At 37.5% G+C, this 22911-nt stretch overlaps 6 protein-coding genes and 1 long non-coding RNA gene across 9 annotated transcripts; 3 read left to right on the top strand and 4 right to left on the bottom strand.

Moving 5' to 3' along the window:
* Positions 1-658: 658 nt before the first annotated feature.
* Positions 659-3179, top strand: LOC110845890 (vacuolar fusion protein CCZ1 homolog). The gene is made up of 9 exons (XM_022092434.2): positions 659-868; positions 983-1083; positions 1152-1245; positions 1343-1552; positions 1635-1810; positions 1878-2236; positions 2323-2581; positions 2664-2791; positions 2877-3179. The coding sequence occupies exons 1-9, from the start codon at positions 779-781 to the stop codon at positions 2930-2932; spliced, it is 1473 nt and encodes a 490-aa protein (XP_021948126.1). The 5' UTR covers positions 659-778; the 3' UTR covers positions 2933-3179.
* Positions 3180-3340: 161 nt separating this feature from the next.
* On the bottom strand, positions 3341-7411 carry LOC110845889 (nuclear pore complex protein DDB_G0274915). The gene is made up of 6 exons (XM_022092433.2): positions 6520-7411; positions 5744-6413; positions 5551-5667; positions 3969-5462; positions 3634-3867; positions 3341-3547 (listed from the first exon to the last, which is right to left on the bottom strand). The coding sequence occupies exons 1-6, from the start codon at positions 6950-6952 to the stop codon at positions 3487-3489; spliced, it is 3009 nt and encodes a 1002-aa protein (XP_021948125.1). The 5' UTR covers positions 6953-7411; the 3' UTR covers positions 3341-3486.
* Positions 7412-7551: 140 nt separating this feature from the next.
* LOC110846296 (uridine-cytidine kinase) lies at positions 7552-11815 on the bottom strand. 3 transcript variants are annotated; one of them, XM_035848909.1, is made up of 7 exons: positions 11679-11815; positions 11313-11376; positions 11104-11229; positions 10935-10962; positions 8725-8817; positions 8179-8609; positions 7552-8104 (listed from the first exon to the last, which is right to left on the bottom strand). In XM_035848909.1, exons 1-7 carry the CDS (start codon positions 11798-11800, stop codon positions 7937-7939), a joined length of 1032 nt encoding a protein of 343 aa, XP_035704802.1. In that variant the 5' UTR covers positions 11801-11815; the 3' UTR covers positions 7552-7936. The 3 variants fall into 3 exon arrangements, with proteins under 3 accessions (XP_035704802.1, XP_021948684.1, XP_021948686.1); XM_022092992.2 differs by having other exon boundaries at positions 11313-11463; positions 11594-11753; XM_022092994.2 differs by having other exon boundaries at positions 11594-11747.
* LOC110846295 lies at positions 8817-10958 on the top strand. The gene is made up of 4 exons (XM_022092991.2): positions 8817-9223; positions 9300-9688; positions 9755-10033; positions 10105-10958. Exons 1-4 carry the CDS (start codon positions 8968-8970, stop codon positions 10519-10521), a joined length of 1341 nt encoding a protein of 446 aa, XP_021948683.1. The 5' UTR covers positions 8817-8967; the 3' UTR covers positions 10522-10958.
* Positions 11816-13076: 1261 nt separating the features above from the next.
* Positions 13077-13597, bottom strand: LOC110847689. The gene is made up of 2 exons (XR_002547675.2): positions 13438-13597; positions 13077-13362 (listed from the first exon to the last, which is right to left on the bottom strand). It is a non-coding gene; the product is annotated as an uncharacterized LOC110847689 (long non-coding RNA).
* A 799-nt stretch (positions 13598-14396) lies between these two features.
* Positions 14397-14971, bottom strand: LOC110847538. Its single transcript, XM_022094493.2, has 2 exons — positions 14817-14971; positions 14397-14741 (listed from the first exon to the last, which is right to left on the bottom strand). Exons 1-2 carry the CDS (start codon positions 14883-14885, stop codon positions 14460-14462), a joined length of 351 nt encoding a protein of 116 aa, XP_021950185.1. The 5' UTR covers positions 14886-14971; the 3' UTR covers positions 14397-14459.
* Positions 14972-21065: 6094 nt separating this feature from the next.
* On the top strand, positions 21066-22355 carry LOC110845883 (cuticle protein 21). Its single transcript, XM_022092423.2, has 3 exons — positions 21066-21227; positions 21326-21452; positions 21535-22355. The coding sequence occupies exons 1-3, from the start codon at positions 21135-21137 to the stop codon at positions 22053-22055; spliced, it is 741 nt and encodes a 246-aa protein (XP_021948115.1). The 5' UTR covers positions 21066-21134; the 3' UTR covers positions 22056-22355.
* The last annotated feature ends 556 nt before the right edge of the window (positions 22356-22911 follow it).

The following is a 22911-nucleotide window of genomic DNA, read 5'->3' as shown; positions in this document are numbered from 1 at the left end:
TAGAGTATCACTGTATGATACTCTGATTAGTTTATCAGAACTAATTAATTATGCATAATTTGAAATTTGAATTACAGTTAGGGCTTTTTACTCGTTTTTATTTATCACATAGGGCTTTTTAAAATTAACTAGTGGCAGCACTTAGGGGTTTTTAAAATTAACGTGAGACAGCACTTAGGGGTTTTTAAAATTAGGATGAAGTCTCACTTAGGGTTATTTAAAATTAAGATGAGACTGCACTTAGGGGTTTTTAGAATTAACCCGACGACATTACTTGGAGAGTGCATTACCCCAAACGGTTTTACTCCATGGCCCCATTTGCGCCCACCACACCCACAAAAGGTCTATTAGAAGAGAAAACGGGTTTTCAACACTTTGAGTGGGTGTGTCGGCGCAAGTATGATCAAACGATTTGTAGTGTATTCAACATTATCCATAGGCATAAACGGTATGCCTTCTGTATCATATGAAATATCACTCCAGATACTTCGGCTTGAGGTTGAGACATGCATTGTACAATTACATTGGGAATGGTTGGATTTGGATACATATAAATAAATATGTAGTAGTAACGATAAATATACGAAGTCAAGTGCTTTGACAAATTGACAATTTAACATGGGTTGTATTTTCAAGTGAACCTGATGACAGCGAAACTTTCCACCAAACTTTAGCAAAACAACAACTCCTTTTCAGTCTTCTTTGGCTACACTCTTTTTACACACAGAAATGTAATAATAAACAATTTATTATATACATAATTGATTTTTTTTACAAAATGGAAGCTAATGGACAAAACACCACGCGTTCCGCACAAATCAAAGAGTTGTATGTTTTTAATTCCAAGTTTGGAAACGATACGGATAACGTACGTAATCAAATCCATATTCTATTATTATGCACACATTTGACTCGGGCGTCTTTCTTGTTGAAAATTTTCATCAAATCAAATAATAGTTAATTTAATTTGTGACTTTTACAGGAGATGGGAAAAGTCTTGTACTGCTACCCTGGTGACACCACCCACCCAGACACGCAGCTCAAAGAGATTGGTCTTTGCGAAGCCATCGTCAAGTTTGCCCAGTGAGACCTTAATTTAGAGAAGCTTTATAATATTCCCTTATGTTCATGTGTTTCTTGTAATATTACAGAACTTTTAACTCCAAAGAACCCTGCGATTCATTACACACTTTGAAACTCCGTCATGTGTATTATCAACCAGAAGATGGATATTGGTTCATTTTGGTATGGAATGGAAATATAAATAAAAACATACAAACAATTTCTAAATAAGTGTACAAAATTTGTCGTGTATACAATGGCTTTTGACTGAAATATGTAGGTATTATCTGTCCCATCTGTGGTGAAATCCAGTCCGGATGGTGTAGAATGTGTGGAGTATTTAGACGACCAAATACAGGACACCGTATTCCATGCTATTCTTAAGAGATTGTACGAAAAATTCGTCTTGTTAAATGACAAATTTGAAACTATGGTGCAAGAAATTGGACTTGTCGAGCTGAGAACGAGGCTGAAAAAATGCTACGACATTGTAAGGGGTGCATATGTATTTAGCATGATAATAATAATAATAATTTGTAATGTAACACTACGAATTTAATTCTTGTGATTAGTGGGTGCAACGAATTGATGTTAATCAAAGCGGAATTGCTGATATTTTTCGAGGACTGCAGTTCCTACCGCTTTCCAGAGATGCATTTCTTCGAGTTCAATGCTTCATAAATCATTTAGTGGTTTCGTGGCCTCAGATTAAACACGTTGTCCTTCTGCAAAGAGAAAAGCTTATTTGGTGAGAATTACAAAACGTTGAAATTTCATTGTAAACATTGCATTTAACTTTTTTTACTACAATACAGGAGCGGAGTTGACCAGAGCCATATCCAGTTGCTGTACGATTACCTGGTCAATGATTTGTTGTCGCAGCATTTTCTTAGTGGAGTTGATAAACAGTCGACGTTTGGTGTGATTATGAAGCGTGAATCACATTTAACGTTGGGATCTTCTTCTAGCTCCACATTGACACAATTTCAGCCCCCAGGTTCCATCACAAACAGTCGTAGCCAAAGTTTAAATGCCAGTCAATCTGAAGATGACGACAATGCCTCATTTATCACCGCATCTTCGTCGCACACGATTAATGGACAAAAAATGTCCTCGAAATTCCATATGCTGATTTATAAAGCTGAACAGACCTATTTAACAATATTAATTCCAGGTATAAATACATGTGTATAATCGATTTGACGGACTGATGTAATTAGGAATTTGAACTATTATTAAAGTTGGTGGTATTGTTTACAGGTTCTAGTACTTTTGACCGTCAATACATTTCCAAAATTGAAGGGTTCCTCAACCTTAATTTTACCTCAATCGCAAGAGACTTGTCAAAGGTTTACCGTTTAAGTTCTGGCTCTGGATTATCAAATGGCATGGACAATCAAAGCGGTGTCAAATACATCTATTTCAACAATCTTAACTTTGCTGAAAAAATTTGTCCTGGATATCAATGCGATTTGGAAGCATACAAATTGCTGACTGATTTGAAACAAGACCTATCAAAGTATGTACCATCAATGAGTAGTTGTAAATCTGACATTACATGGTTTCATCGTATAATATGGTGAGATATCTTTGTTTTTCAGAATGAATGAGAATGGAGAAATTATAACAAAAATGGTATCCGACAACTGGCTGGTAGCAAAAGTATCCAACAAACGAGAGTTTTATGCGATTTTTAACCACAAAAATTCAAATCTTCTTGAAATTGATGGTAAGTACACAATGTGTCATGCATTTTATTTAAAGTGTACTTCCGCAATGAACACGATTACTGAATCTTGAATTATACTTTATAGAGGAAATGCGAAAATTGACTGAAGATCATCTTCGAAATATATTTTTCCAGGAATAATGGTAGTTCGATTCGAGTTATGTTGACGAGGAATGGTTTTGTTTGTTAAAACTTTTCAATATTAAATATTTTCAGAAACCTACAGTCAACAGATCTTTATTCTCTTTAAGATAATGCATTACGTTACCAGTGCATGAGTCAATGCAGTATTGAAGTATTTTTTTTTACTTTCACTTTGCAAAATTCACTTCTAGTAAATTGACACAAGTTCGTTTGGCATAAACCAAATAATTGTCCTTCAAAACTACTGACTCTAGTATAAATCGTGCAATATTTCATCTTCACAAATTTCGAACACATTTGATTCTTACAAACGGGAGCCATTGTTATAAAAGAGACTAGACTGGTTTTATCTGAATATGCATTTGTACATATGTGCACCACGCATTAAGAACAATACCCGGTGTATATAGTCCAATGAATAAATATTTCATTTTATATCTTATATGCATTTTCATTTATACACGTTTGACGTATAATAGTTTAGATTTATCTCTAGAGTTTGAGTAGTTTATAACATTCAATAAATTAAGGCAAAACAATGTTTTAGTGATTTATCGAAATCTTCGCGTAGCTTTTTTAATTATTCTTCTTCCAGTTATATCTCCTCCAGTGCTGAAACAAAAGCAAGACATATTAATTGACAGTTTACAATAAATTATTACGTGATGTTTTCAGATAATATTCAAACTAGGCATTACCTAGGATTAGATTGGAATTGGAATAATGGCGGTGGCCCCTCATTTGGAGCGTTAGAACCTGCGGGTGCTCCCCCAAAAGAAAAGCTGTTTGAAGATGGAGGATTTGATGCAGCTCCAAAGGTGAAGGTGTTTGTTGACGAGGGCGCAGTGGCACCAAAGTTGAAATTCGGGGTTAAATTGAATTGATTATTTATTGGAGGATTTGGAGTAAACCCTGTTGACTGTTGAGTTGGCCTATATACAAGTTAAAATAGAGGAGAAAGTAGGAATAATGCAAAAATTAATAAGTGCATATTGATTGGTCTAGTAAAAATTAAAAACAATTCATTACGTACAGCGATCCGAAAGTATTGGGCGCATTGCTACTACTACCACCACTAATTCCGAAATTGAATGAGTTTCCTGTAGTAGAAGCTCCAAACGTTGAAGTGTTGGCTGATGTTGTAGTAGGATTGCTGCTATTGTTAGTTCCGAATTGGAAAGGTTTTGTGGTAAGACTTCCTCCTCCTCCTCCGGGTTGTGTCAGCATTGTGCTGGGTTGTTTTTCGTTGGATGCTTTCACTGCAGCACTTGCATTTTTTAAAGCTTCCAAAAATCCGGCAGGATTTGCTGCTGGCTGAGGAGTTGGAGAGGAAGCAGAAATTGGAATTGATGCAACTGCAGGTTCCTTTAGTTTAAGAGTTGGAGCATTTGTTGACGAGGATCCAAACTGAAATGACGGAAGAGATTTTTTTGCACTATCTGCGGGACCTTCAGGTTCAGATTCATCGTGTTTTCGCTTTGGCGAACCAAATTGAAAGCTTGGCACACCGCTGCCAGCAGCAGATGTTAAAGAAGTATTGTTTCCTCCGTCGACTTGTGTTTGGTTTACACCCCCACCAAAAGCTGAAGAGTTATTTCCGGTTGAAGTTGAGAAGCTGGTGGTGGCTGAACTTGTAGTTGTTGTTGTCGTGTTACCAAATCCTCCTGAGCCTGAAGAAGCAACTGATGGGATTTGAAAACTTGCCGTGTTGCCACTTCCACCACCAAAGGGATTTCCAGTGGCACCTGCACCAAAAGATCCAAATGAAGTATTACCAAACGTTGTTGAACTGGAAGTAACGGCTGGTGATATTGTTGATGTAAATGTGCCGGTTTGTGGGGGCGATGATGACGTAACATCTTGCTGAGTCGATTTCTTTCCAAATACTGGTTGAAATTTAGTGTCTGGTGATATCTTATTGTCAGGTTTCACGTAGCCAATATCAAACTCTCTAGGTCGAGGGCTTCCACAAGTGACACAGGTAAAGATTTTAATGCCATTTTGAGCAGGGCAAACAAGGCATTGCCACAATTCGATTGGTTTAGGTTTGCTAAGTAAATTTTCTTCGTCGCTGGCAGTAACTCCAAACTTGAAATTTGATCCAGACGAAGACGACGAATTAGACAGAGAGGTAGGAGGAGTCCCAAAAGTAAATGCATTATTTTTACCAACACTGTTATCAATTTTGTTGCTGTTCAGCATCTCTGTCGCATTCGACTTGCTTGTCGTTGTTGATGTTGCAGTCTTATTAAAGCCAAATGTAAACCCACCTGAAGCACTCTTGTCATTCTCTACCGTTTTGGCTGGTGAAGTTGCTCCAAAGGTAAAACCAGTTACTGGCGTAGCGGCACTTGTGGTTGATGATCCAAACCCAAATTTGAATGTTGACGTCGATACAGGTGGCTGTGACGATGAAGAGAAATCTTTCGATTTTGAATCCCCTACAAAATTTGGATTCTTTTCGGTACAACATACACATGTTGCAGCAGAAGCTTCATTTGACACCATGCATGTTGGGCATGACCATCTAATAAGGACAATACAAGTATTATAACACAGTTCATATACATATACAAACTAAAGGAATTATTTAAATGACGAATTGTGTGATTTACTTGTTGTCAACTTTTTTATCTACGATATCAGCCTTTGCCTTTGGATTCGGTGTTTCACAACAAGCACATTTGGAAACACTAGGATTGTTGAACACCATGCAAACTTGACATTCCCATCTATTAATAAGAAGTATTTAAGTACAAAATCATTTAATAAATAAATAAATTCATGTTAGTTTGATTTGGGACTTACTGGTTACTTGGTGTACTCCATTGAGCAAATGGTTTAGTTTCAGGTTTCATTTTCGATTCAGTAGAAGTAGAGGTCCTGGATGATTTGATGTCACCATTTGGAATTTTATGGTTACTCATATTCGAGTCTTCATTTTCATTGGCGTCGTCATCATCATCATCATCAGTCCCATCAGAAGTTGAGCTATTACTCTTATCTAGATCTTTCTTATATTTATCACTCCCTAAATACTTGTCTATATCTCCCAAAGATAATGGCTTATCGAACTTGTACTCCCCATTCACCGGTCTTGACTTTGCTAGCAAATCTGACAGTTTAAGCGATCCTCCATGATTTTTTACATGTGTTGTTGTTGTAAGAATAGTAGAACTCCTTTGCGAAGAAACATTATTATTGGGACTCATGCCCATGCTTAGCTTAGTCTTTTCATCTGATGGAAAAAGTTCATCTGTGGAAGTACCACAGTCAACCATTTTTGGTGGAATGCTCAAACATTTTGACGACCACATTGACTTATCAGAATCGGGGCGTACTCCGGATGCAGTCAGGGGAATAAGTAGCGGACTCAACGTTTTCGGAGGTCCACTGAATTTATTCGTAGCCGACAAGAACGTTCCAGAAGAATTGAATGGGGACGACGAGCCAATCATACCAATAGGTCTCACAGTTTCTGCAAATACAGTATAATAATTAATTAACTTGGTATAAGGATTCATATTTTAATAATTAAACTGTAAAGAATAATAAAAATAAGGTGTAAGGAGATGAGTAATTACTAATAGAGTCAACCCGAACTCTTCCAGCATTCAAAACAGGGGTAGACATTGACGCCAGCGTATCCATAATCTTCTGCGCTGTGGAGGACGTACTTCCAAAGAACGATGAGTTAAAACCTCCTCCAATTCCCCCCACTGGCCGCACATCTTCCCTTTGGGCCGTGATTACCGGAATACTTCTTCTCGCTGGTCGGTCGCGACTGGTGGCGTAAGGCGAAAATCTGCTGCTGCTTCCCCCACTGGACGTATTTGCGGTCGCCAAACCTCCTCCTCCTAGCGAGGAACGGGTATATCGCCCTCGGTACGGCCCACCACCACCACCCCCACTACCCTTGAATGGACTTTGAGCTGGGGAAGGGGTGGAAGAATTCGTTTCCTGTGGCATTGTTCCACCACCACCTTCCAAATCTAATCTCGACTTTTTAAATTCCATATTTCTCAAAATAACTATTACACTTATTACAAAAGTATTTCTTTTTAGAGAAACGTAGCACTATACAAACAACTTTTCTTTAAAAGACTCTTGTGTCTTGAGACACCAGGAGGCTGTTGATATAGATAACTTAGATACAGTCAACAAGATGCTATAAGTTATTATGTGAAGTTAGTCAACAAAATATAACTACACACTATAGTATTTGGCCACCTTTTATCTCGAATCTCGAGTCTTTCTTTTAAGAATAATGAGATAACAACGTTATGTTAAAAGGCCGTTACTTTTCGGAGAGGATTATCATTTTGTAATCAGGTGTTGAGTGATAACGAGTGTTTTGTTGTTTTATTGGTATTTGTAAAATAGACGGGAAGTGATTGAAGAATTGATTAAATTTTTGAGGGCCACCACACTGCGTGCTACGTAAAGTGCAAGTACATATAGCTCTCGTCGGTCTTTTGAGCAACGCACTGCAGACCAACGTGAGTGGGAAGAGGGATTTGAAGTTTCCTCCCTCGCCAGGAATTAGACCCACGCTGAGGCTCTAATCGCATGAAAATGCCAAATAATTCATGAATTATAGTCAATGAGTACGCAGCTATCGGGAAAACAAGTATTTATTGTTGTTACAAAAAATAATGTCAAAAAACTAAAAATGTAACATGGGCATTTAAAGCTATAAATTAGAAACTAGAAATTTAAGGCCTTTTCAATCAATTTTTCGTGCAATCAACTCATACATTTTGAATTTACAGTAACATAAGGTCTAATTAGTATGGTTATCAATCAATTATTACTAGGATAACGTTGCATTGGAATTTCAATTTGTAAAGCCAAAACCAAGACTAGCAACTAGTAAAAAAGACTATTTATTCACATATTATTAATTATTAAATAGTCACTAGTTCAGTTCCTTGGTATTCAGTTCAGAAACTTTCCAGCATAGTAAGCAGTAAGCACAACGATGCAATGATAATAGTTGAATTAGTGTGGTCGGGAATATTCGTTGCCCACTCGGCGTTTTGAAGGTGGTCCTTTAATATCAGTGACAAGAGAAATTGGCGTTCCGTTGGAAGACTCGACTTCAAAATTGGTTGGTGACTGAAGGCCTTCTCGTTTCTTGACGGCTAGCAATTCCGCAATGTGTTGTACCTGAGTGTAAACATGTAAATCTTTATGTATTTAATAAGTTTATTTATACATTTATTATACTGTTGTTATCTTACGATGAGGGAAATTGCAACCATGTTGTCTGCTCCGCGAGGAATAATCACATCGGCAAATTTTTTTGTAGGAAGGCAAAATTCTTCAAAAGCAGGCTTTACAAATTTCATGTATTGAGTAAGCACCGTGTCTAAATCTCTGCCGCGTTCTTCAACGTCTCGGGTCACTCTTCGTGCAAGGCGAGTGTCGGGGTCAGTGTCTACAAACAACTTCATGTGGAAGAGATTCCGTACTTGAGAAAAGTAAAAAGCCAATATTCCTTCAAAGAGAACGACATCCGCAGGATAAACTTTCATTGATTGTCCTTCCTTTCTAGCATTGTGAATGTAGTCGTAGATTGGAACTTCAGTCACTTTCCCTTCCAACACAGATTCCAGTGTTTGCAACATTAGATCAAAGTCCAGGGCGTTGGGATGATCAAAGTTGTATTGTCCTGCAGTGCAAATTTTAATACTATAATTAAAATTTTTGGGCCTTTTACTTACCTATTCATGTTCGTATAATAATTATGTTTACGCATATCTATGTATTAGGTATATATAACCAACCTTTGGCAGCCTTATTTGCTTCTTCTGGTGAAAGTTCTTTGTAGAAAGAGTCTTGGGCGATACAAACTACTTTTCGCTGACTATCCAACACATCTGGAGCCGATATAAAAACAAATCATTATTAATGTCAAGCTACCCCACTTTCACTGTTTTCCCACTTCATACAAATTGTTGTTGGAGTTTCTGATTTTTTCTCTCCACATAAAAATATAAACTTAGTTAGTTTCATAGTCAGTTTTAATTATGGATCAATTCGTGATTCGGCTAAGCGCCACCCCCTCGACCTCAACTACTACTGCCTGTACCAGCAGCACCGTTGACTCTCCTCCTCCCTCGCCAGCAGAACAACCCCCCGTGAAGAAAGCAAAACCTTCCGTCAAGGTCACCCCACCACAACGGGAAATTTCAGTTGATTGGAGAAGCAGGGTCATTTTGAGTGATGACGATGAGGTTGGATTTCTCAACTCGCAGGAAGAGTTTGAGAATTTGTATAGCGAGGGTAATGGTTGTTTTCCTCATCCTCTTCTGATTATGCAATTCCTCAAATTAATATATATAAATAATTTAACTTGTAGGTCCACCCACCCCCTCCTCATCCGCTATTTTGCCCACACCGAGCCGACACACCCAATCTACCCTCTTCACAGTACGAAAACAAATTTTTAACCACCTCCAGGAGAAATATCCCTTGATTGAGTTCACCTTTGAGACTGTCGAGTCAACTGCCGAGTACAAGGATCTCATGGAATTGTGGAATAAACATTTCAAAAAGTTTGAGAAGAGTGACCCATGGAAAGCGGCGTCTCCACCCGGTGTAACGTTTCTTCACGACAATCAACCAGTGGGAGTGAAGTATGTTGGGGAGAGATTGTTTTATAAAGTCAAGAAGGAGGGAGAGAAATTTGGGTGGAAGACCTCTGTCGGAACCAAATGCAGGGTGGAAAATTGTCCTGAGAAGAGTCATGTAGGTCATTATTTTGTCATTATTTTGTTGAAATCATCTCTAATTATAAAATTATAATATTTATAGTTGGACGGATATTGCTACAGGCACAGCACAGTGAAAAGGGAGATTTGGATGATGAGGGACGTGGCCAATTTGGACAAGGTGAACATGGCCCTCGTTCAGCCGGAATTGAGGAAGGGAAAGTTCACTGATCTCGGATTTAATTTATGTCTACGAGGAGCGCATTACGACGATCGGGCAATCGGCCAATACCTCGCAAAATTTCCTACTGCGTGGTTTGTAATAGAGAAACGTTGGGAATATCTCTCCGAGGAAAGCACGAGGAAGTTTCAAAGTTTAGGGGTATGTGATATTTCTGAAAAATTCCTCAATTCAATTATTAAATAAATATAACATTTTGTTCCCCCCCCCAGATTCTAATGTCTCTCATGGTGTCATTTCACAACTCTGTCGCTACAAAACCAGCAGAGCAGATCAAGTTCATAAATTGTGACATCTACACAAAGTCTGCAAACTTGGATGACGTGAACAAAACTTTGGCGTTAAACAACATGGGTTTCGAAATTACGGATGCCAACAACTCCCTTAATTTTGCAAATCACATCATCTTCCCACAAATTTCAACCGCAAGCTCCCTTACGTGTATGTGGGGGATAATAAAGAGGGTGGTTATCGATACGGGGAAAATCATTCAGAGAACTGTCGGTTTGTTATTAAAGGAGCCAATTATCACCAACGCGAAAAATCCACCATGGCGGGGGTTGACCCCGAGAACAGGCACAATGTGTTTCAAGCCGACCCCACCACGTTCACAGCAGAAGAGAGTTTGAAAAAGACGCTGGAGGTGGAGACGTTAGGCCACAAGGGAGTTCTCGTCGCTAATATGTTGGGAATGAAGACAGTCGGTGGTCACGATGTTTACAATTTAGCTGACAAGTTCACCCATTTCGATCATGGCTGGGATGAGGATATTTTTAAAGATTTTATTGTTATGATGACGGGTAAAGAGATTGTTGTAAAGAAAGATAAGCTAAAAACTGTTCCGAAAGAAGTGGATTTTATGGTTCCGATATTTAAGACTGTAGGGGCTGGGGAGAAGAAGCGACAGGTTTTAGATACCGATAAGATGAAAAAGGAAGGTGTTCAGAAGAAGGTTTACGAGAAACTTATTATTAATTGGATTTAAGAGCACTTGTTAAACTATGTCATGTTAAACTATTATATTAATAAATGAATTTGTTACCCGCTTGTCCAAGGGCTTCCATAATTTTCTAAAAATAAATAATTTGACAATATTTTCATAACTTTACTGGTCTAATTTCTCAATCTGTAGAAATTTGAAAACAAATAAATGATTCCATAATTTAATCTGTTGGATGATGAATTAACTCAATTATAATTTTGATCTTTACCTGACACACTGTCGACTTGCCACTAGCCGTGCCTCCTGCGACACCAATGAGAAAAGGTGTCTTTCGAATCTCCATTATCGCGTTATAAGGAAATGCGATCTTAATCCCGTGATGATAAGATTGCTTCTATTAGGAAAAATAGACAAAAATAGTTAACTTTGTATAATTCACAACACTACACCTACTAAAGTAAATTAGTACAAACTTACAAATAGTGCGAATTTATGCGACGAGAGAGGTTGAAGTATTGAATTTATTGCTCGAGTAGTGCAACTGAAAAGCATTTGAAATGAATTACTGTGGTGGCAAAACTCCTTCTTTTTCGTCCCCACACACTTTGATCTCTATTGCACTATTGTCCTAGAATAATTTAAGATTACAAAAATTATCTTTTCGTTGTGAAACACAAACTCGAAGTTCGAGTCTCGAACATTACTGACTGAATTAGACAAAACAGTTAAATGAGCATCAACAAACGTTAATTACCAACCTGTTCTACTCTCCTTTATCTTTATGCTGGGTAATTTTAGTTGAATTTCGGTCAGAAATTACAAACAGCTAAAGAACTAACTTACAAACAGAAAACAACGTGGTTGGATTTCTGAGTTTCTGACTTGACTGATTTGGTGATGCAATTCAATGTGAATTCAATGGTTCCTTCCTCCGACGTTTTGTACATACCCCGTCGTCGTCTCATTTCTCGTCTCAAATTTCTCGTCCTTCTTCGCTGTTGAGAAAAAGTGTCTCATATATCGTCTCGTATTTCTCACTTTATGATTGTAGATTGTGGAAGCTGTTTAGTCTGGGCCGTCGTAAAATGAGAAGTGAACAAATTGCGATTTTTAGCCCGAGTCAGGGCTTATGGAACCATCATGTCCGTCCGTCCGTCTGTCTGTCTGTCTGTCCGGCACGATAGAGCCAAAACGGCTGAACCGATTGACTTGAAATTTTTACCATATGCATATTTGACAAAGTTAGGAAACGAGTTCGAAGATGGGCGAAATTGGTCCAGTGGTTGACCGGTGGGGGTCATAGGAGTGGGTGGGGTAGTATGCACCAAAATTTCAAAATTGTTGTAGAGAGTTGAAATTTGGTACAGAGGTTGCTAATGGCTTCTACTAGATAAAAATGACTTCAAGTGGGAAAAATTTTCATCTTGAGTGACCCTATGGGGTGACCCATACTGATTTTTAAAAATCATCATATCGAACTGAAATTTGGTGGAGAGGTTGCTTATGGGCTTTAATGAAAGAATATGATATGATATTGGTAAAATTTTTATCTGGAGAGACCCTATGGGGTGATCCATACCGATTTTTAGAAATTGCTTTAAAAAGATGAAATCCGGCACAATGATACTTAATGCCTTCTAATTAAAGAATATGAAGTTAAAAGTGAGCAAAGTGCAACCAGAGTGACCCTATGGGTTGACCCATACTGATTTTTCCAAATCGTTATATCGAGCTGAAATTTGATATGGAGGCTGCAAAAGTGAAAACCACTGCTGGATAGCACATGCATACAGCTTAGAACTTCAGGATGTTAAAGAAGCCCACTGGTCATGGTGGTCAAGGCACATGATTTTTGACAACTAATTCAAAAATTTGGTACCAAATGGTAGAAACTATTAACAAACTTTTAACCATCCACAACACGGAAGTTGGTGATATTATGTCGGTCAATTCGGAAAAAAAATTAGAAGCGGGTTCTGACTTATTGAGTCAGGGACTATGTTCCTGACTCGGGCTATATGGAGTCTGCACTGTAGGTTTTTTAAATACATGACCACAACTCGTGGTCCACAAGTGAATGATACGTACGAATAATTGTTGTTGCCATAAAACTTGGGCTGAGGATGAGATTCATCTTACAAATAAGGAGCAAGTTTTTGTGAGCATCTTTTCGGAGTACCTCGAAGACGTGAGGACATGTTTCGGTTTTCATCATGGGACACAATTTACAGATAATAGAGCTTGGAGGATACACTCATATTTATTTATTTATTCGCTTTATTTCATCTGTTTATGTTGAAGTGCCATTATTTTTATAACAGGTACAATTTCCACCCGCTAAACACCCCTGGGCTTGAATCCCTTGGAAAATGTACTTTAAGAAACAGCTAAAATTGCACGTGCTGTTCCTGAACCTTGTCCCAAGATTTGTCCGGTTGTTGGGTTGGTCACAAGTCGCATTGTCGCTCAAGTTCCTCCTATTTCCCCCAAAACGTAAGCCTTCCACGTTATTCGCCTCAGCCGACATCTGAAATGTTGACACATTTTAATTAGATTTAAATCTGTATTGCTGTAATTGTGAGAATTTTTTAAGAGAACTGACTGCATTGATTTCGATAATTACAATTGCCAACAAGGCAAAGGCAACGGCAATTATTAGGTTCCTCATCATCCTGACTAGAAATTGATTGAAAGTATACAATCAAATTCAGGATGGCTTTCAATCGTTGAGATACTTAAGTACTGTTGTATTCACATTTAAATACTTTTTCACTCTGTATGGTCCGCAGATGTACATTACTATTTTCACTGGAAACATAAATCATCTCCTGCACTAGTAAACCTGACAATTGAATTGCGTAGATGGAAGAGATATAGTTAAATAAGTTCGTTTGTATGGGCATATGACAATTTTGTGGTGTATGGAAAAGATGTTTTGTAATCGTAAATCTTAATTTGCGTAGTTTGCGCGTTTTATTGGCAGACTTTACCGAATAAAAAAATGCTTATTTAAGAACATAATCCAATGAGCGTCATAGTGTTCGAAAAAAATCTATCCGGGTGTGAAATCATTCATAACAGTAACAATACATATATGAAAGATCATATTTAACTACATATGCCATCAAGGGCCATATTTACATAAACTCGAGCCCTTCTCACATTTCCCCATCTCATCCATATCATGCAATATGATCACGTTTAATATAACATGTAGGTATCGTCAATATCATAATCATCAATTGGTCAAGGTCTGAAGTGCGAGCGTCTCACCACTTTATAACCCCAAAAAGCTGCTCGTTTTGCTTTATAATATTGCAACGTCTTAATTATGATTGAATCTGTCCGTTTGTTTGTTCTCATATTATGTTGGCTTTGGGATCCTACCATTTTTAGGTATAAAATCATTCTCTTTTTATGTAAAGTTTGAACATTCTAAAAGTTGTATGCATGTGTGCAGATATGTATTACATGTTTTATTGAGTATACTAATTTATTGTACGCTATGAATGAATGTCTCATGATATAAATTATGTGTTATAGCACATGTAAGACAACATATCAGATGCACAGATAATATTTATTTCCCACTCATTGTAAATTTCCAGTTTAAATTTATGCATTTTAACCGAAGAGAGGATTCTTGTCCTTCCTTTGGGCTACAGCCTCAGTTTCGAAGATTGGGAGTTGGTAGAGGTCAAGGGAGCGGCGACCGGTGGTCGTATTGGTGCTGCTGTTTGAGGTTCCTCTATCGTAGCAAGTGCAGTTTCCATCCTTACATCCACCGAACTGGGTGCCATTGCTGGCCTTCCAACAGGAAGCCCCGCATTTCACGTTGACCAAGAAATTGTCCCCCTTCGTGGAGCAGTTGCCACGCTGACGACGGTGGTCCCTTTCATGTGACCGCTATGACATACATATGCAAAACACCAATTAATCAAAATTTGTACTCCATACAATATATGTAGCTCCGCCACTTACAGCGGTGACAATTTCCAGAACGGTGATAGCGCAAACTGCGACTACAACGGCAAGAATGACTTTGTTCATGGTTTCGTAAACAAAAACAAATCTAACTTTAGCTGGAAATAGGAGATGGTTAGTGTGATATCCATATTAACTTTTTTCATTTATATATAGCTGGTGAAATCAGATGCCAGACGGGGATCCCGGATTTTGTATAATTAATTGTATTTTCCACAATTAATATTATAGCTGCAATAAATTAACTCATTAACTAATTATGTCCATTAATTTATGTCCAATGTCCCACTCGTTATTCTAATTCAAAGAATGCATATATAAATTGTGTGTTGTGAAGTATTACAAAATAGCATTTTTCTATATTTTCCTCATTAGCCATACGTCGTAAAACGTTAGTTGTACATACTTCTTATTGCCCTTAATTTTTATGTCCCCCAGCACATGTGCTATTCATTACGGCGGAATTGATCCAATTGACAGCCGTGCAAGTGCAATAAATTTAACATTGACAGTGATCTGTATAAACAGAGTAATTAAGTTTGGCATATTTGTAGCAACCCATTCCCAGCATTCAAAAACATGATCATTACGTTACACAAGAACAACCATCAACTTAAAAATTGTCTTCCACTATACACTCTTCTTGAGTTCATCGGCATGTGAAAGTTGAAATGAGGACACTTAAGTACATATACATGCATATGTACATGTGCTTTTGGTTCATTATGTATTTGTTTGTTTGAAGACACAACTTAACGTGATGCTCCCCCTTGTACGTATGTATGTAAAGTGTGAAAATGTCATTAAAAATCTTGATTATGTTAGGGATCATCATCGTCAAACAAATTTACTAAAATTGCCCCAACTTACTGCCCTACATTGCATAAATCACATTACTAACAAATAATGTATTGAATGCATGTTGAATTTTGTGGCGAATTTGACTTAAAGTTCGATGATTCGCGTCTGCCATATTTCCATCTTTCTTGTTCCATGTTTAATGCTCAATTTAAATTATATAATAACCTGGGATGCACGTATGCAAAATTAAGATCAAGAATTTAAGGTACTGACCAATTTATAAAATATGAGAGTTAAACAAATATTAAAGTTTGCAGAGAATTATTTACTTGCAGTGCAGTTGCATGTAATGCAGTTGTAAAGTTGAATTAATTTAGTTGTTGGGTAGAATTATTTTTATTTGCCTACAGAATGCATGCAATTCTTCTCAAATGTCTCTTGAGAGAAGACATGCTACCGAAATTCGATTCTGTTAAAATACCCTCAACCAAGTAGCCAGCAATAAAGCTGTCATGTCATAACGAGCATATGAGTTGTAATCTCGCATGTAAAATACTAAAAAATCAAATTCGCCAACAGCTATGACTAACAGGTTTCTCCACAATATTTAAAAATGTTCGGCACCTTTTGACTACCATTTTAATTGTAATACCAATCAATCACACTAAAACAAAACTTATGTAGATACCATAAAACTATGTATTCGTGCAATTGATGCCATGCAAAGATACAGATTTATTCAACATCACTATTTTTGTTTACAACGGTTGTTTCTTATACCATTAATTATTTTTTAAATAAATACATTTATCTACATTTGTCTTACTAACGAGATATTCTGTAATTGACCAATTTTATTTCAGGGGAGGGGTCGAATTACCAAATGATAATGGACATGTACGGATTTCTTGCTCTAGTAAAAATTGACAAGAATACGTGATCATCTCGAACGGATCTATGATTAAATGACGACGATTAGCGAATTAAATTGTTCAGTATTTTATAAAACTGAAGGGTGGATTGCAACGATAACCTTGGAAGTTAATGAATTTGTGAGTTATGATTTTATTCAACCATACACAAGTATTTATTTAGGCATTGGATGCAATTGGATTCTATTGATAGCAAATGAATGCATTCTATGAATATCAGCTCGTTATACATACATTTATTAGAAAACTGACAAACGTTAAATACAATAACGAATGAGAGTAGTGGGACAAAGTGAGATTTTATTTTGACAATTTTCCCAAATAATTGTATATCAACTCTAATTTTATAACATGTTTACGCAGAGATAAACATTTTCATTTGAATAATAAATCGTTTAACACCGTTTCACGAAAGGAAGTAAAATGACAAAAAACAAACACAGTCTCATATTTCCCAACTTCCGATTTTTTTATAGATGAGACGCATTCGGACTCATTTTCTGTAAGGAGAAGGAAAAGATTTTTGCTTCTAAATATGTGTAAGAAATAACTGAAGCAAGGTCAGTTAGTTATCAAATCAATCAAAAGTAAATTAAACTTTTTACTTTAATTATTTTAATTGGCTTATGAAGAATTGGATTACAATTCCATTTCTATAAAATATGTGGTCATTGACCAAGTACGCACCATTTATCTATTAGGAACCTATACAGACCTGTCAATACCACTGACATTGCTACGAATAACAATCATCTCATTCACACAAAATATGTACAAGCACCACTGCCTAAGAAACTGATTTGATAATCATTCCACATCAGCAATTACCAATTTAGTATAGATTTCAATAAATTGATTAACATTTGTATAAAATGTTACAATAGTTATTAATTAGCATCCATACAATTAACCAGTCAATCGGATGAAATAAATAGCAAGCCCACTTATTACGTGCTTCATCATCATCCTCGACATTTATTCTTCCTGCATAAAACGCGGATCGATCAACTGTCGACTTGATGCAAGCAAAGTTAATGGTTTCGAACGGAACTATGTTGAACTCATTTTCCATGCACACGTAATAAATGTGGTCTGAACTTGAATTTTAATGACTAAAAACACCCCCATTGCGTTGGATATCTTGGACTTATGAAGCAAGCAGAACAGTCGTCCGCCGTCAGCGTAGCACTGACCTGTCAATCTCTTCCGACGACCGATCTTTCCTGTACTTGCTACTCATCAGCCCGGGGCATGAATCTGCTTTATTTATTGTGGAAGAAATGTGTGTGTATCAGTTAATGAGACGTTTATTGGATTTTATTTTTTCCAAATGTCAGAAGCAACTGAACTAATTAAAATGAAGTGGAGCAGGCCAATCATTAATTAAAATTCATTCATTTATTGGTAAAATGCCTTGGCTTGTTTGTTCAGGCAGGAATTATTGGCTCCTGTGCGTAAGGTGACTGATATAATTTTTAACAAGTATAGAAGAAAAATCAAATTAATCGTAATCCCTTTTCAATGAAAAAAAAGACTACGGAACTGCTGGAGTTACCAGTAAATTCCATTATCGTCATCAATCGATCAATCCAAGTTACCACTTGTTGCATATCTTTTTTGAGCAATTAATCATAAAGATGGCGACGGCCTAAAATTTTGATAACTATTAATGCTTCTTGTGTCAGGTTGAAGTGAAATGTATGATTTATGTGTGAATTTTTGAACAAACAACCAGACCGACTCTGCTTGTTGCCTTTATGTAACTTGTTTCTAATTTGCTGAGTGATTTATCATTGTAAAAAATGCAAATTTGATGTGAATATATCAAAAATATTAGGAAAGAGAAACGTAGGTTGAAATATTTAGTGTTTTGCATTGATTACATTTGCAATGAAATCAGTCCAGACGGTAAAAAATGGTCAATAAGTATGTGGCAATTATGCATTAGGCCACAATAATGTGAAGGTCAGGTTAATTAAAATCTGAACTCGTATGACGGCGACTTAATGGTGAATTATCTGTAGAAAAAATCCTCCTCCTCGATTTGGGTGGTTGGAGAAAAAGAGCTTGGTAAAAATTTCCGTATACTTATTCATTCTGATTGTCTCGACCTGTGAATATATTTCAGTTGGCGATGTAATTTGCACGTTCAACACCTTATTAGAGAGATAAAAGGTGTTTTTGATCCTCTTATTTATTCCATTACGCATCGCATCAGTGATCTTTGTAATTTAATGAGAGCACTGATCTTGAATTGTCAACTTCAACTCCGAAGACAATTCTAGACGAGCGTACAACACAATGAAAGGTCGTAAGCCACGCCAGCCTAGCATTGAGCCAAATTTGCTATAATACTAATAATCGTGCAAAATATGCCAAAAGGTGTTATGCAGATACATATTTATTTTCACCCATTGTCTTTGCGTAAAATCTGTGCAATACGGACAGAGTTACATTGATGCCCAAGTTGAAAGATAAGATTTGGATAAGGTTAATTAGTTATAATCACTTGTCATTGTCACACATAGTTACTGTCTTTTGGCCACTACCCACCGACGACTCTCTTGCTGGTGTCGTTGCTGGTCTGTTATCTCTTCATCTAATTGACCAGATAGAGCGAGATCATTGAAACCAGTTCAGTTTGGTTGATTAATTGCAAATTCCACACATTCTCAAACACCATCGTTTCTATTAAGTGTGTAGAAATACGCTCCGACCTCTCATTAATTATAAAGCATTCAGAAGCATGCAAAACTCTGTACATTTTATAATTACTATTGCCGACTTCTGCATATGATTTATGCTTATAAAATCCTTCCAATATGGCCAGGATTGCAGAGCATTAATTTTATTTTGATGGACAAATTCTAGCAGAATTCCAAATTTGTTCGGCGATGAGAGATTAATCCAATTTTGGAACTGAACAATACTGGCTGAAAACGGGAATATTTTTATCTAATACGCATAATTGTTCATCACCTGCAGAAATAATAATAATAAATTAAGATAAATTAGTATGCTGGTGCAATAACGTCGAACATGTGTATGTACTTGTAAATTTATGCTGTAATCTTGATTGACCAGTTACAGTCGGGTGCAATTATATAAGATTTGAATGATTTGATAGTTTTGCTAATGTGCGCATCCATTCAAATCGCCACCGTTCTTTCTTAGCAAATAATTCGATCTCCTTATATCTCCTGCATCTCAACGTCGTCTAGCTTTTTTAATTTCATGGGTGAAATTGATCAAGTGCAGATCAAAGGATCAAATTCATTGGGTATTCTGTCTGAGAGGGTGTTGGTTTTTTCCTCACAAGGATCACCATCACCACGATGCCGCTGTGATATCTGATCGATTGATCGAGCTGTTTTTGTTGGACAGGTGAGAAAAGTGAGGTAATCGTGAATAAAATGAGACCAATCAATACTCCTTCGCCAATTAGTTATCTCCTTATCAATCAGAGGTGTGACACCGGCAGGGGCGGAGATACTTGGATATTTTTCTTCTTGAATGTATTCATTTCAAGGCGTCCTATGCAGACTTTTAAAATATGCACGCAATGAAAATGTCGGGTACAATGAATACCAGGAACATTTCGCTAATTTCCTCTACGCCACTTTGCAAATTTAATCAAGGGTTAACAAAGCCTGCTCAAGTTTAATTTGTATTTGTCAATTCCCGTCGAGCAGAAATATTAGTCAATGCGACGTTCTCATTACTCTTCGAGACAGAAAATTTGAACATGGACAGGGAGTGGATGCATGCATACGTTTAACCAACATTCAAACGTGTACGTACATATATGTACATTTAGCCAACTCGATATCATTATTACAAGAAGAAATGCATGGGTGAAGTGACAATAAGGAGGAAAAGACAATGCTGATCGAGTTACATTGCAATGCAACATGAGAGAAAGATAATTAGAATCTGTAACACAATCTGTTTGATTTGGGCTCTGCTAAATAATAATTTCGTCCAACTGATCATTATATTCTAGATCGATTACGCCACATGCATGTACATATCGTCGCATATGTATATGTATATAGCATGCTCATGTACATACGCATATAATATGCATAGATAATAACTTATTTAACTTTGGGACAAATTAACTCTCTGCCTACATATTTCTTACCTTGGACTTTTGCTATTTAGTTTTCGTAGGTCCGTGCCTTATTTATTCTGGCGAGGGGAGACCAGGAGGGATATGAATGACGAAAAAAACGATGCGAAAACAGTACAACATGTTACCGTTTGCTAATAAAGAAGAAGTAGTGGAAAATCCTCATAAGTTCCAAGCAACAGAAGGGATGGCGAGCTACCTCCCTCAATTGATACAATTTTTTTCAACATCCACGTAGTACAATTACTCAGTCCCGTTGCTTTTATGGCCAAACATGATGAGGCGACGACGAGAGAGTGCGTAATAGGAGACTTTGTATATTGGCCCTGAATTTCCGCTTAAATCACTCAACTAGTATAAAAGGACATTTTACGACCTAATCAACATCATTCAGTTATCTGACATCTTGGAGAAGAGATATACAATATTTTTGTGCTCAATAAGTAGAAAATGTTCAAGATTGTGTCGTTCGCTGCTTTGTTGGCGGTTGCCAACGCTGGAGGACCGATTGGATATGCTGCCCCCGCCTACGCCACGGCTGCTGTAAGTTTTCACTCCGTATTCAGAAAAATCCTAGCGCCCTCTGGACAAATTTTTTCAACGGTGCACATTCTCACCAAAATATTTTGAAATACTTAAAGATCGCTCCAGCCTACCACCAATATGCTGCCCCAGCTCAAGTAGTTCGAGCTGCTCCAGCGTTCCAAGCCATCCACGCAGCTCCGGCTTATCCCGTCCATGCGGCACCCATTGCCACCGTTGCTAAAGGTTCCATAAGATCTGTTTCCTAAAATTCCTATTATTTTGGGGAAAATCATCCAATGTAAAATGTATTTTTCTCAATTTCTAGTCCCAGTCCGAGCTGAACCCTTCGACCCTCATCCACAGTATAACTTCGGCTATGCTGTCCATGACTCTCTCACTGGAGATCACCACTCCCACTCCGAATCTCGGGATGGAGATGTCGTCAAGGGACAATACTCTCTCGTCGAGCCCGACGGTTCCATCCGCACCGTGACCTACACTGCCGATGCCATCAATGGATTCAATGCTGTCGTTGATCGACAAGCCCCCGGTCATGTTGTGAAGCCAGTTGTGGCTGCTGCCCCAATTCACACTGTCGCAGCTGCCCACCCACAACAAATCCACGCTATCCAAGCAGCACACCCACAACAAATTCACGCAATTCAGGCTGCCCACCCACAACAAATCCATGCCGTCCAAGCCGGATACCCACAACAGATTCACGCCGTCCAAGCAGCGCCAGTTATTGCCCACCATCGTCCACTCGCCGCTATTCCAAACCAAATTCATGCAGTGCATGCTAATCAAGGAATTTATGCCGTTAACGCACAACGCGGCTATTATTAAGTGTTATTTTTATAGCTAAACTGCTACAAGTTACTATTTTCATACGCTTCTTATTTCTTCTATGCATATCTTTAGTGTGTCTGTAGCCTAAATCATCCCTTGAAAGAGGAGTTCCTACATATTCTTCGTACGTTATTCTTCAACTATTCTTCGACTCTGAAATGCATCCGTTTATTCCTCTTGCTCCCTATGAACTGTGGTCTCTGTTTCGAGCTTTAAATTTTTGTGATTTGTCCAGATGTCTTTACTTTCAAATAAGTACTGAATAAATTATATATACGTAAATTGGTAGACTAATAATTAACGAATTCTGCATTTTTCTATCCATGACTTGAGTCTGTGCTGGAGCTCATCTGCAAATGGACAGGATTTATAGCGATTTCATTTTAAACATCCATAAACGATATGAACTAATTGTTTGATTCGAATCCGATACTTCTCATGTCTCGTTTCCTTGTTCATGATAAAATCAATACAAAGGAGATTGACAAGTTGATTTATGTCCGATGAGAAAGTAAAGTATATCCGAAATCATCCTTTCTTCTACAGCAGTCGTGATAAGGAAATAAACTGTCACCGGAGGACTTGCTACAAATACGTGTATCTTGCTTGTATATACGCCATTCAGTAGTTGCTGAGTGGAGGTTTAAAAAGCAATCCAAATGTCAAGAAGAGGTGAAAGTGAAAGTGAAAGTGAAAGACATGTGAAGAGTGAAAACCAGACTCCGTAGTCTGCTTCAGGCATCCATGAAAGAAAGTTGCGGAGAAAGTTTTCTTGCTCGTCATGAATCCACCCCTTGATTTTGTTGACTACTTTACTAATTCCAGCCATTTGTCTTCTAACACAGATTACTAC

This window comes from Folsomia candida, unplaced genomic scaffold (genome assembly GCF_002217175.1).
Source record: "Folsomia candida strain VU population unplaced genomic scaffold, ASM221717v1 Fcan01_Sc003, whole genome shotgun sequence".
Classification (NCBI taxonomy): domain Eukaryota; kingdom Metazoa; phylum Arthropoda; class Collembola; order Entomobryomorpha; family Isotomidae; genus Folsomia; species Folsomia candida.
This window is presented reverse-complemented; position numbering and strand designations above follow the sequence as displayed.

Excerpts from the sequence above, each read along its gene's own strand:
- LOC110845890 (XM_022092434.2), top strand. The coding sequence starts at position 779 with ATGGAAGCTAATGGACAAAACACCACGCGTTCCGCACAAATCAAAGAG. Across the intron at positions 2,237-2,322 it reads TTTAACAATATTAATTCCAG|GTTCTAGTACTTTTGACCGT; the intron begins GTATAAATACAT and ends TATTGTTTACAG. Across the intron at positions 2,792-2,876 it reads AAATCTTCTTGAAATTGATG|AGGAAATGCGAAAATTGACT; the intron begins GTAAGTACACAA and ends TATACTTTATAG.
- LOC110845889 (XM_022092433.2), bottom strand. The coding sequence starts at position 6,952 with ATGGAATTTAAAAAGTCGAGATTAGATTTGGAAGGTGGTGGTGGAACA. Across the intron at positions 6,414-6,519 it reads AGTTCGGGTTGACTCTATTA|AAACTGTGAGACCTATTGGT; the intron begins GTAATTACTCAT and ends CTGTATTTGCAG. Across the intron at positions 5,668-5,743 it reads TGGAGTACACCAAGTAACCA|ATGGGAATGTCAAGTTTGCA; the intron begins GTAAGTCCCAAA and ends TCTTATTAATAG.
- LOC110846295 (XM_022092991.2), top strand. The coding sequence starts at position 8,968 with ATGGATCAATTCGTGATTCGGCTAAGCGCCACCCCCTCGACCTCAACT. Across the intron at positions 9,224-9,299 it reads TGAGAATTTGTATAGCGAGG|GTCCACCCACCCCCTCCTCA; the intron begins GTAATGGTTGTT and ends TTTAACTTGTAG. Across the intron at positions 10,034-10,104 it reads GGAAGTTTCAAAGTTTAGGG|ATTCTAATGTCTCTCATGGT; the intron begins GTATGTGATATT and ends TCCCCCCCCCAG.
- LOC110846296 (XM_035848909.1), bottom strand. The coding sequence starts at position 11,800 with ATGAGACGACGACGGGGTATGTACAAAACGTCGGAGGAAGGAACCATT. Across the intron at positions 8,818-10,934 it reads GGAAGCCCTTGGACAAGCGG|ATGTGTTGGATAGTCAGCGA; the intron begins GTAACAAATTCA and ends TATCGGCTCCAG. Across the intron at positions 8,105-8,178 it reads TGGTTGCAATTTCCCTCATC|GTACAACACATTGCGGAATT; the intron begins GTAAGATAACAA and ends GTTTACACTCAG.
- LOC110847538 (XM_022094493.2), bottom strand. The coding sequence starts at position 14,885 with ATGAACAAAGTCATTCTTGCCGTTGTAGTCGCAGTTTGCGCTATCACC. Across the intron at positions 14,742-14,816 it reads TTCTGGAAATTGTCACCGCT|CGGTCACATGAAAGGGACCA; the intron begins GTAAGTGGCGGA and ends TGTATGTCATAG.
- LOC110845883 (XM_022092423.2), top strand. The coding sequence starts at position 21,135 with ATGTTCAAGATTGTGTCGTTCGCTGCTTTGTTGGCGGTTGCCAACGCT. Across the intron at positions 21,228-21,325 it reads CCGCCTACGCCACGGCTGCT|ATCGCTCCAGCCTACCACCA; the intron begins GTAAGTTTTCAC and ends AAATACTTAAAG. Across the intron at positions 21,453-21,534 it reads CATTGCCACCGTTGCTAAAG|TCCCAGTCCGAGCTGAACCC; the intron begins GTTCCATAAGAT and ends CTCAATTTCTAG.